Source organism: Anopheles merus, chromosome 3R (genome assembly GCF_017562075.2).
Source record: "Anopheles merus strain MAF chromosome 3R, AmerM5.1, whole genome shotgun sequence".
NCBI classification, from domain to species: Eukaryota; Metazoa; Arthropoda; class Insecta; order Diptera; family Culicidae; genus Anopheles; species Anopheles merus.
The window spans coordinates 11,800,385-11,813,271 of NC_054084.1; the positions used below are offsets into that span (position 1 = coordinate 11,800,385).

The 12,887-nt window shown below is 44.8% G+C and overlaps 2 protein-coding genes across 16 annotated transcripts in view; one reads left to right on the forward strand and one right to left on the reverse strand.

The window, feature by feature from the left end:
* The window catches only part of LOC121596882 (leupaxin), a 69,278-nt gene extending 59,961 nt beyond the window's left edge, over nucleotides 1-9,317 (forward strand). For 14 of the 15 annotated variants that reach the window (XM_041922242.1, XM_041922233.1, XM_041922228.1 and 11 more), the window contains 3 exons: nucleotides 1,463-1,876; nucleotides 1,964-2,194; nucleotides 7,837-9,317. In XM_041922242.1, the coding sequence (XP_041778176.1) occupies nucleotides 1,463-1,876; nucleotides 1,964-2,194; nucleotides 7,837-8,103 (912 nt within the window). In that variant the 3' untranslated portion in view covers nucleotides 8,104-9,317. Of the gene's footprint in view, nucleotides 1-1,462; nucleotides 1,877-1,963; nucleotides 2,195-2,383; nucleotides 3,410-7,836 lie in introns of those variants that run through there. The other variant, XM_041922244.1, reaches the window with a different exon arrangement.
* A 1,083-nt stretch (nucleotides 9,318-10,400) lies between these two features.
* Nucleotides 10,401-11,993, reverse strand: LOC121596485. The gene is made up of 2 exons (XM_041921498.1): nucleotides 11,501-11,993; nucleotides 10,401-11,434 (listed from the first exon to the last, which is right to left on the reverse strand). The coding sequence occupies exons 1-2, from the start codon at nucleotides 11,897-11,899 to the stop codon at nucleotides 11,096-11,098; spliced, it is 738 nt and encodes a 245-aa protein (XP_041777432.1). The 5' UTR covers nucleotides 11,900-11,993; the 3' UTR covers nucleotides 10,401-11,095.
* Nucleotides 11,994-12,887: the final 894 nt, after the last annotated feature.

Consider the following 12,887-nt stretch of genomic DNA (forward strand, 5'->3'; position numbering starts at 1 on the left):
GTATTAAATTTCAATTCCAAAAACCCCTTCCTATCTCTTCAATCGTCTGCCGCAGTGCGGCCAAAAAGGCAAGCTCTTGAAAGCCGAAGTGAAAAAAAAACGTCTGTTTTAAATCTTTATCGCCATCGAATCTCGCGCCTCCTTCGCACACCAACCACCACACGCTTAATCGATGTTCCAAAGCGCCCCGCTTCCCCAGATAGAGGATCGTCTGGCGCAAACCAACCCAGCTCGATGAGTGAAATGATTGCATTAAAAAATAAAAAACGAGTCCCGAAATTACCGAAGCGAAACAAAATGCGCCAAACACAATAAACAAAATGCTGGTAGGGGCGTTGTTCATCAACAATTGTCTAAGAACCTTTTATAAACCACTGGAGACCGTTCGAACCAACTCGTTCGCAGGATCGTTTGATCGTGCTACACTCACCTTTCTCCGTTGCGGTGTGTGGGATGTAAAAAACACACGAATTTTCAAACAAATTCGTCCGGAATTGGCAGCACCTTCCACCCATTGCTGGATGCAATTCCTAAACCTTTCCCTGCCTACGCTGTGCTGCCCTTGAACGTTCAAACGGTAGTAAAATGAGGGGAGCTCTTCGCTCGTTCGAAATGCGTGTAAAAACAATCCTCCTTCCTTTCCTCGGGGAAGCACCCCACTGTCGATGCATCTTCTTCCGTTTTTGCACGCGTTCGGGGTGTGTCAGTGTGTGGTGTAGAGCGTCATCTTCTATTATAACTATTCCATTTTGCACAAGTAAGGGATGATGGGAGGGCGCCTAGGAGCGTGTGCGGGGTGTAGCGCCACACCAAGAAATCGAACACCGTTTCACACGTTTATGTGTGTGTGTGTGCGCGCTTGTGGATTTCGCTCCATAGCTAGCGGTTTTTCAAAAGCGACTGTAAACGCGTCTCCCTCACCCACACCCTTACGATCATCCCGAACTCCACATCGCTCTTCTGTTTGGATCGCGCACAGCTTGCTGCGATTTCTAATGGACAAAACAAAACACGGCTAGAGTGAGACAGAGAGAGAGAGTGAGAGAGAAAGAGAGTGTAAGCAAGCGCACGGGAGAACGAAATCGCTCCCCAATGTCCAAATGGCGTCAGTGTCTGTGTGTGTGTGTTTTGTGGGAGGTTGTGGGGTGCAAAAACACTACCCTACATTGCACCACCACACCCCCTCCCTATTTGCCTCCCCGTTCACACAGGGGTGGCAATAGTAGCAGATCGTACCCCGACGGGCGGCACACTGCTCAGTTCGCATTGAGACCGCATCGCGGCAACAACCTAAACGCGCTACGCCCCGAACGTCATCTAGTCCGTTTTTTCGTTCTTGAACAGGAAGGTTCGTTTGGATCTTCCCGAAGCGCATCCTTATTTTCTCGCTCGCTCGCTCGCTCTATCGTTGAAGGTAATTGTGCGCCAAGTTTTTAATAAATACCTTTCTTTTGCTTAACAGATCAGTGCCGGCACGTCGCACCAGCACCAGTCGGTGACGGACTACGCGAAGCCAAACCAGGGCACCTCGCACTACCAGAGCACGCTGACGACGGTCTCGACCACCGAGCATCTGCCGCCGGCCTCGTCCGATCAGCTCGATTCTATGCTCGGCAACCTGACCGCCGACATGAGCCGCCAGGGTGTGAACACGACGCAGAAGGGCTGCTGCAACGCGTGCGACAAACCGATCGTCGGGCAGGTGATAACGGCCCTCGGCAAAACGTGGCACCCGGAGCACTTTACCTGCAACCACTGCAACCAGGAGCTGGGCACGCGGAACTTCTTCGAGCGCGACGGCAACCCGTACTGCGAGCCGGACTATCACAACCTGTTCAGCCCCCGGTGCGCCTACTGCAATGGGCCGATTCTCGATGTACGTGCACTGCCCTCTTTTGTGGAACACTTTTGCTTCATTTCTTCGAGTTTGGTTGTATCTCTCTCTCTCTCTCGCTCGTTTCAGAAATGTGTCACAGCGCTCGAGAAAACGTGGCACACGGAGCACTTCTTCTGCGCCCAGTGCGGCCAGCAGTTCGGCGAGGACGGGTTCCACGAGCGCGACGGCAAGCCGTACTGCCGCAACGACTACTTCGACATGTTCGCGCCGAAGTGCAACGGGTGCAACCGGGCCATCATGGAGAACTACATCTCCGCCCTGAACAGCCAGTGGCATCCGGACTGTTTCGTGTGCCGGGTAAGTTGCGTGTGCCGGTGTGGTGGATCTTTGCTGCTTTCTCTTTCAGTTTTCTGTTTTCTATTTCTCCGAAGGACGAAACGGGTTTGGGTTCTATCGGGGCGGGATGGGGGGGGGGGGGGGGAATGGGAAGCTTCCTACTGCTGGAGTGCTGGAAGAGTGTGGATCAGTAATGAACTTTCGTTATAGGACTGCTCGAAACCGGTCACCGGCAAGTCGTTCTACGCGATGGAAGGCAAACCCGTCTGTCCCGGCTGTGTCGGCGCTGACGAGGACGAGTAAAATAAGCAATCATCGGCAGCAAAGTAGTAGCATCGAATGTGCCGCGGTGGTGTGATGTGGTGGCAAGAGAAACGCGAGTCGCGATTGATGCCCAAAACGGATCAGCTTTTGCGAGGGGGGGCGGGAGCAGTGTTGTGGCAGCGGGGATGCAACTTATCAATGGAGCGGCCAGCAGCCGAAATGATGCAATATCCGGTTGTAAGAAGTGTGCTGGTCCCGGGCGACGGGGGTGGGCGATGATGATCCGGTGATGATTGGCATCATCCGAGGTTAAAAATAGCCTTCCCTCCCCGCTCCCTGATTAGTGTGTCCAAGAGAAAGAGAGCTCCATCACAGCACAGCACCATCAACTGCTCCTGCGTGCGTGCTTTCGACGCGCGCGGTAAATCAATCGACCAACACCGCCACTCTCATCTCCCACACTCTGACACACACACGACCACCGAATCCGTCCGTTCTGCGATGCTGAAAAAACACAAGATGACCTACATCTGCGGGGTTTTTTTTTAATACACAAAACGCACACGCATCAATTACCACATCCCCCCCCCCCCCATGCTCCCGTTTTGCACGGCACAACAAGTTCGGAAACTATTTTCAGCCGACATTCTAGATGCGTGAACGCGCGCGCGAAATGGAATAGTGTCACGACACAAACACCCAGCGAGATCATCCCTCCCCATCATCGTTCCCCCATTTCTCTGTGCAATGGAGGTCATCATTCGAGCATCTCCGCCTTCCCCATTTGCCCTCCCTTGTTAATGTTGTTTTTCTTACCTAAGCAAGTCCTTACGGCATGACCACCCCGTACACAAGACATGTAATGTGGCGCCCGCGTAGAGACAGAATGACGCCCAGCGCCGACCAGCATTGTGATGCACACTTTTTGGACGATCACACACACACACACACACCTTTTTTGGACGATCGAAAGAAAAACAATGACCCTCCACGGGCCACTACACTTACCTTACTGTAGGTACTTTAGCTTTTGGCATAATAACATGCACCCTCCAAAATGCGGCTTCTCTGTTTAGGAACTGTACTGGACTGTACTCGGCCACACATTTGCATCACCTTATCACTTTACCCGACCGACCCTTTGAATCTAATATATTGTTATAAATGTATATTGTAAATAAAGAGCGATTAAACAAGACGATAAATAAACAAAAAAACAAAACAAAAAACAGAAGAAAAAAACAAAACAAAACACACACTATTTAAAAGAGAGACGTTCGTGCGCTCGCTCCACGTTTTTGCGCGTGTTACCGTGCGTCCTTGAGACACGTGGTGCTGCTGCGTACGTATGTGTGTGTGTGCCCGCACCCACACGATGCGTAGGACTGCACCTTTTTACGCATTTTTGGTTTTGTTTTTTTGTTTGTTTTTCTGTTTTTGTTAGTCACCCATGGATGACCTCATCCCGGGTGACGTCATGGACCTGCCCCTAGACACTGGACGCAAACACTGTGGCTGGCTTCCGTGCTGCTGCACAAGCTCTACGAGCCACCAGACGTCTCCATTTTCACACGCCATGTTTCGCTGTGGGGGTTATGTTTATTCACCTTCTTCTTCTTCCCTTTTTTTTTCAAACCGACCCATTGGAGAATGGAAAAGACATAGGGGAGAATCCACACAACCGGACCATGACCGTGTCACGCTCTCACTCCCCCCTTACACGGTGTGATATTCCAGACGGGAATGACGCAATACAGGGACCGACGATCAGCACGGGGAACAGTGAGGGTGAACTAATTATTATGAGCTGTTGAATGATGCGATGAGAGGCGGCTGTGGTGGTGGTGGTGATGCTCACACCGATTAAAAACAAATTGCTGAAACTGTGAGTAAGGCGGGTATGCCGCCTGATCGTCATCTGCTCCAAAATAAGGATGATTTATTTTTGGGGCGGCAGAATGATTGATGGCCCTTCGGTCAAGTTGGTGTCATTTTGTTGGTACTTTTACTAGTATTGCTATTTTCCAGGGGTAAGACTATCTTGTCGATGATTCTACAGTTCCCATGAACCTAAGAACGATAGAGCTGGAGCAGAATATTGTGTCATCATTGCAACTAACTGTTGCCCCTTCGAATGCGCGTATATTGTCGACAGCGATAGCGCACTAGACTTCCGACACTTCGGTGTGAGATGGTCGATTGTTATCAAACATTACACGAACTATCGTTACACACAGACCCGCCTCTGCCAGTGTGATGATTTCTCAGACTCGTTGCCCGTGGAAGAAGAACGTTGCTTTTTTTCCTTTGGCTCTTTTTCACACCTCCACGGAATGATGGAATGTGAGTTAATTTGCAAGTAGTAACGAACGCCTTCTCGCACACCAAACGTTTGTTGTTTCAATCGTACACGTTTTGGTGTTTGCACTGTTGGCGGTTTGCTTGGTTACTTACTGTTAAGCGTCATGATACGTGTATTGATCCAACAATACACAATGCAAAGAAGACGCAATATTCCGACCTGCCAGAAGGTTGCAGGATAATTGGAAAGGTGTTATGGTTAAAAAGTCATGCTTAATTTTGTTCTGTTTGTTCCTAAAGCATATGGAATCGTCCCTAAACGTTGTATGTTGACGCCAAAACCCTTTGATCGTTTATTCTTTACACTCAGAAAACGTATGGCAAATCTAAACAAATACCCCATGTGGTCTCGACTAACCGTACCAACACACACACATTCTTCAAAACGTTAAAAAAACCTCAATTCAAAGAAAAAACAAAAAAAGTTTTGTCCTTCAAACCGAAACTACTTTCGCTTGAGGTGTGCTCTACGCCCCAGGAGAATATGGATAATTTTCCGATTGAACTCACAGCTAGTTGGCAACGGTCAATAGAAAACGCAAAGCAAAAAAAAGTCAAACCAATGTCCAAGCGGGAGTAGTACCGAGTCCTAAAAATACCAACCCGCCAGTTTGTAGCAGTTGCCGCAAGGAAGTCCCAGCCCACCCAGACCATCCGCACGATTCGCGCGATCACTTTGAAGCAAAAGATCCTCGTGTTGACAACTTCCGACTTTTGAAGTGTGGCCAACGGAGTGTGGGGGAGATTGGAACGAGCAACGACAACAGCACACGACACAAACCAGATTTCGGGCCGGAACACTGTTGTGATCTTTGGGTGGATGGGAAAGGGGGAGACACAAAACCCCCGACCTTCCAATCCCCCGCCACAACACCGCACGATCGATCGTATTAGAGCGTAAATGAAACGGATGGCAGATTGCCCGCGGCTCTTTGGGTAGATGAATGGGCGTGGAAAAGGAGTGTGTGTGTATTTTAGAGGAAATAATACAAAAAAAACACCTTTTCCAATTGACTGTGGGTGGGTGTTTGTGGTGGAGAAGCTATAAATAAGTCGACCCGTACGCCTACTAGAAATTCACATGAAAAGTGCCCCTGCCAAAGTGTACCCAAAGCATCTCTTTCCTGTGTTCAGCGCGTCTCATAGTAGTGCAGCTTAAAACATTTATCATTTGCGAGCATTTGACACGTACAGCTAGAGACAGTTTCATCTCTCTATATTGGTGGATGCTTGGCTGTGGAAGATGAAGGGTCAACATCAGATTAACCTGATGTGTCATGCTGTGTGGCAGAGCGATCCTTGATTGGAAGGTCAAGTTTGATTTAGGGAAATTGAGATGGAGATTCGCGTGTCTTTCATTAACCTAATACATCGGGGACACGCGTATAAGTGCCTTTTTTTATTCAGTAGGAACGGTCGAAAAAGGTCCTATTTCTTTATTTAGATACTTTAATGTGAAAGGAAGTTTTGATAGAGAGTTGGACGAGTTTGGACAAATCAATGCCCGAATACGTTCTTGGAATGACACCTGTTGCTTTAGATATGATGACTTGGTTAGTCCTTAGGACTTTTTAATTTAATCATTGATGTTGGATGATGTGGACACTGCTAGAAATCATTCATTCATTTCTTATAGAGATTGGTATAGAAAGATGTTCCAGCTGTGATTTGTGCATGAATTCATTATATGGCGATAAAAGGACGTTCATACTCCAAGACTCAGTTGCCAATCGAACGAAAGGGATTTTTTATTATATCTCATAAAATAAAGGAAGGAATATTCTATTGCTCAATTATTTGCAACGTTTTCTAAAGTTAAAAGTTACAATATGCTTAAAATAGACACTAAATATCATTGTAGTGTCAATAGTTGGGAAATGCGAGATCTCTCGTTGTGAGGTATAAATTGTGCCATTTTAATTAAAAAATATTAAATATTGAGATTAATTTTTTTTAATGCACACAAAACTTTCCATTACCTCGATCACTCGAAACATACCGTCAGTTTAATGAGGTCAACAACACTGTATGCGATTGCCAATGAATCGGAAATCGCGGTGTTGCAAGAACCTACTATACTCCATCACTCCTCTTTGCGCTTTTAAACTCACATTCGTTTTTGCTCTGTTGGATTAGTTGTGACCCTATAGCTGAACGTATAGAGGTCTCAAATTGGCAAATCCGTAGAGGTGTGGTCACCTGTTTCGCACATCACTAGCCACCACCTGCATGTTACACAGTGCTAGGGTAAATTAAGCTTCTCATCTGCATTAATCCACCGGAATGCATCATTTCACGATAATTTAGACCTGCGGTTGCATAGTGTTGCAACAAAGTAACGGGTGCAACTTATAGTCAACTTCTGCCAACGATTAGAACGGTCAATTGGGAACAGATTACAATTTTCGGTAGAATGAAGATCGGTCATTAATAGTAACTCTTGACGAGGGCACTCTAAAACGTGCCAATATGAGGTTTTAATGTATTATAAACTTAATATTTGTAATTTTTTTCACTCGATTTGGACTGGTTACATCGTCCATAACGGTCCTGAATCTGATTCTGAGTCTATGAATGCCTGGGAATGATCACAATTCCGATCGTGGGACTGATCCTAAACCCATACCGTTGCTGGAATTAATGCAAAACCTTTAATGCACCTGTAACTAGATACTGAATCCATACTGGCCCTTGTTCTTATTTTATACCTTTATTGGTTCATGTGGTCACACATGTGGTCTTGGCAGTCATGCTGAACTTCGCCCCGACATCGAACTAATTCCGAACGATTGCCGATCCTGGAACTGATCCTGAAACCGTTCCTAGAACTTATAGAACTGGCACCAAATCCATATCAGTCGTGGGATTGATCCAGAACCTGCACCAGACCTCAAACTGCTACCATGTTTAGTTCCAGTTAACGGCGATCATTATTATTTCTTAATATTTATTGATTGATTGATTTATTTGATGATTGATTTATCGTTATATTCTCCTACTGATTCATGCTTTACCATCTTTCTCACCCACTTTGCCAGGATTGCCGCGAACCGTTCCACGGCGGTTCATTCTTCGACCACGAAGGGCTACCGTACTGCGAGACGCACTATCACGCGAAGCGTGGATCGCTCTGTGCCGGCTGCTCGAAACCCATCACTGGCCGCTGCATTACCGCCATGTTTAAGAAATTCCACCCGGAGCATTTCGTGTGCGCGTTCTGTCTGAAGCAGCTAAACAAGGGCACGTTCAAGGAGCAGAACGATAAACCTTACTGCCACCAGTGCTTCGATAAGCTGTTCGGCTAGAGCGATGATTTAGAGGGTCGGTTGTGGTCGTCTTCCCTTCTTCTTGAAAGAAACATTATTACTGAAGGGAGTGTGGGGGGGGGGGATCCTTTATGATAGGGGACGTTTTGGAGCGTTACCGATTGTCACAGCAACAGAGTTTTCATGTCACGTTTTCTTTTTTTTACTGCGTAGCGTCACTTCATTAACACATCCAAATTTAAGCTTAAAAATGATTTTTTTGTATTATCTTTAACTTAAAAGATGTTTTTTTGACGGTCACTATTACATACACGATGGGTCCCACGAACCGTTCTAAAATCGATCTAAGTCTAAGTGCGTCAATTAATAATTAGCAAGGTTACTGCGGTGCGTGCACGCAGTTTGAAGATGAGTAGAGGATCCCTCTGCATCGCCCAAGATCCCTCTCACTACCCCACGAGCACACAGGACAACACTTCCAATCGGAGTGGAGAACGGCTCTAGACGTATTAGTAGAGTGTATTGTGTGTTGTATGATGAGATGAAGCTTACAAAAATGTGTTGAAGTTGAATACTAACCGCGCGAAACGATAATTATGCATTCACATGTAAACCCGGGACTGTTCTCCCCCTGTTCGTTGTTCTCCTTAACAAAACTAAAAGGCTGCACTCATCGACTAGTGATGTAGTCCGCGCAGCCGTACGAAAGTATCCTATCCGTACGACGAGTAGCAACGAGAGAAGTTTAATGATTTGCTGGCAAAAAAAGAAGCAGTCAATGATATACATATATACCAGCAGAAGCGATAACTTATGTAGCTGTAGCTAGCAATCTGGAGCAAAGTAAGTAAAAAATCGTATTTTACTATTTAACCCTGTTTTCGGCTCGCGTAAGCTGCCAGCCTGCGGAGAGAGAGAGAGATAGCATGTATCTTATATTTGTGTTACGAAAAAAAAAATCGCGTTACAAAGTTTTCCTCTAACTCCGATTCTATCGTTATACAAAACCAACTAGCCATTATAGTGGGAATTCCAGCAGCAGTAAAAATAGTCAACGATTTTCCTCTAAAATGATACACAAGTGAAAACACTACCTAACCCTTGCCATTTTTTTTTGTCGCACAACCTTTGGTAGAAAGGAAGGAACATGCGGAATGAAAAAAATCCGTTTGAACTAAATCATCCTGTAACACATGCCAATAATAATAGTAATAAACGAAACCAACGTTGAACTTTCTGTTCACATAATTGAATGGCAGCATAGGTCCCCAGCATCGGTTTGAATTCTAAGGCGAATACTGTCCGAAAATGATAAATTTGAGTGAAATTAAATTAACAACAATCGAAAATAATTTTAAAATCCCTTTAAAAAAGATTTAAGGCGAAATTCTCAAGGCGGGAATGTAATCAAGCGTAGATCGAGAGGAACTAAAAAGATTCGTAAGATCGGGGGAATGTAACCTACTTTACTTCAAGCACTCGTCTAGTAAGCATCTGCCTTTCGAAGGCAACGAATCTTTTGATCCATAATCAATACGATGACGAACGTTGGTGAGCAGCCGGCATGGGCGTAAAGGTACCGCTGCAATATGAAGATCGCGTGATCTTTGTGTGATCTACGAATAGTTGTTGTACAATACCGCGCCTTACTATCATCTGATAGAGACTAAGAAGCAAAAAACGAGCTTTTAAACTACCTTAGCATATTCAATGGGAATGGTTTCCAAACTGCCTTAGCATATTCGAATACTGATAGAAGATTTCAGCCGGATCCTAGGACATACGAAGTCATACAAATCCGTGGTATTGATTATAACGACCTGGTCAAATATCCAGCTTAATATCCTGTACACCACCGAACTCCTTTATATGTTAGACACGTTCAATACAGTCGCAAACAATCTTTATGTTGCTTTAGTGAAGGGCGTCGATAGGTCTGCTATTCTCTTGCAGTCTTCCAAAAAAAGTCTTGTTTAAAAAATTTTAAATTTATTAATTTTTCAGTCATTTTTTACTGACAGGCTGCGATCTTGTCTGGAGATTTATACATAAAATGAATAAGTGTCCTAACGCTCAGCCATGTCTCGCAGTCGTATATAGATTTAAAGAGATCATTTCTGGAATTTATTTATGCCTTTCTATAGCTGACACTCTAGCTGACCTGTCCGTAAGTTTCAACGTTGAACCGCCATCGAAGTCATTGAAATGAGGACAAAATCGAATAAAACCTGGGCCGTGCTGTGAACGCGATGATTTCAAGTTCAGATCACTATTATGAGAGAGAGACTCTCTGTTATCAGTGGAGATGAGAGTTTTGCTTACCGACAGGAAGAGTGAGTAGTGCAGTGTGTTCGGTTTAGTTGCCCCATTTTTTTTTTCGTTTTTATTGCACAATATTGGAATATTGGATCGTGACGTAAGAGTCCATAAAGACCAAAGTCACTATAATCCTTTGACAGACAGACACAATATTGGATTTACTTTCTTCTGCTTTACGCGAAGATCACCGTTGACATGGCCATGACGTGGACGTTATTCTGTCACCACGAGCTCAATCTGGCCATCGCGTTGTTTCCTATGCCCATAGTCCCGGAAACGACTCTCTCTCATCGGTCGAAGCTTTCCGATCACGATCGCGATTTTATTCGCGGAGAATTTTATTTATTTCATTCTTTTTAGTGTCATTAATTTCATCGTCCTCAAACTAAATTTTGCGACAGTTAAACCACCCATTCCTGTACCTGTATATTATGTAGTTTTTGTAGTTTGTGTTAAGTTACAAATCAGCTAATCGTTTATTTTCCGCTTTTCAACAGAGGGACCGGAAGAGATTCGATAGTGTGTGAAAGTAAAGACGAAATTGAAAGAATATAGAACAGCTACGAGGAACGATGATGGTATATGCCGAAGGATCGATAATAGTGAAGTGTAAGTGAGGAATAGTTCTAACTGAATTCATGTATGAGATATTAAAAGTTGGAAAATTGGAAGCTTAAAAACTGCTAATAATGGACCACACTACGGTAGCTCCTCATAATCTAACGCATGCCATCTTATCACGCGTCTCCACATGCTTTAGCACATACACGATATTGTTGAAGTTGTTCCACGATACTCCGGCAGCGACGGGGCCCATCTCGGATTGCCGATTGCTTTGCACATAGTGGAAAGTAACCGGTGTCGGACGCAGATAGTCGCTCAGCACCGGTTCCGGGTCTTTATTGTCCTTAAAGCTGTAACGGCTTTTGGTGTCTGGGCATTGTCTCAGATCACTGGGCATTGGCGGTATGAGCACCATATCGTTGACCGTACACGGTAGTACAGTCCTAAACACAAGCTTATCCTGCCGAGGGTTCAGGTAATTCTTGACCTGAAAGGAAGATCAGTGTACAGTGTCAACAGTTCCCGAGTTTTTGGGGTGGTAATTGGCGCTTACCAGCTCTCCTGCAATGTTACTGCGCGTGGCCAACTGGTCCATGCTATTGAACGGCGCCGGTTGCTTCTTGTTGATCGATTCAACCTGTTTGACAAGACCGAGCATTGCTGCCATTTCCGGTCGCATGTACTTGGTAGCGCCGCCCAATGTGGAGATGGTGCCTGTTGCTCCTAACCCTGCAACAGTTCCAACGGATGATGTAACCGATGGCGGTTGCGGTTGTAATGCCGATGAGGCAGATGATGACGGTGGTACAGTTGGTTGCACGATTGATTTCGACGTGGTTTCGCACACATTTCCCTCCAAGGATTGTATCAATACTCTCCTGCCACTTTGCATAGCGGGGTTCAATGGCTTGGTGATGTAAAACTTCCGTTTTACAAACTTATTTCTCCCCATTTTTAGATTTACGATTCGGATGCGCGTGTCGGTACTATTGGCGTCGTGGTTTTTTGACAGCCAATTGTCGATTGTCAACCAGATGCACTGTTGTAAGGTTCTGCAGCGTGAAAAGCGCGCGAATGTTTCAATCGTGCTATACGTTATATGGCGCGGCGCCACGGAGGTGACAAAATGTTGAAAAAAAAATCAACTTTGTCAAACTGGTTGTCAACTCGTATCTCGTCATCTCAAGAAAATTGTTCACTGGTCCATACATTTTACAGGAAAAGCATGTATGCCTCTAGCAATAATAATTGTTGGAATGTTTAATGAGTTTTCAAGGGCTTTCCGCTGTCAAATGGCATCCAAGTTGGCCAAATCGATTTTGGCTAATATTCCCTACCAGCATTAAACGGCTTTGAAGGCATTCAGAAGGCATTTAAGGCCTTAGTTGCCTTAGAAGGCGAATAAAGATTTCAACCGAAACTTTCACGGCTGAAACGGGATCTCTTCGAAATTTTTCAACTATTTGATTCAACGAGAACATATCTTGCCGCCATCTTAGCTTATTTATATACTGGTTTTGCACCCTCACTAATGTAACTGCCAACTAGAGAAGTGACAACGCTTTTAGTTCCGAACCGAGAAAGCGTGTGTTCAAGTCCTAATTTTTATTATCTTTTTTCTGTGTTTATTTCTTTTTAAATTAATATTTTCTTGCTATAATTAGAACAAACCAAATTTATGTGAAGCGAAATTTTAAAAACACCTTTTTAAAAAACATAATAATGACTATGTTTACCCTTCATAATCAGGATGGGAGAAAAATGTATCTCATTTCTCCTTTTACTAGAGTTATCGAAATAAGTTTGATATATTAATACCTTTCAACGGGTTGGCCTGTAACAACCGAATAATGCAGACCATATTTAATAAAGTGAAATAGCTCAGAGCTTAACGCAAGAGAACATAACACGTAAATCGTGCTATCGAATCTGACGCACAT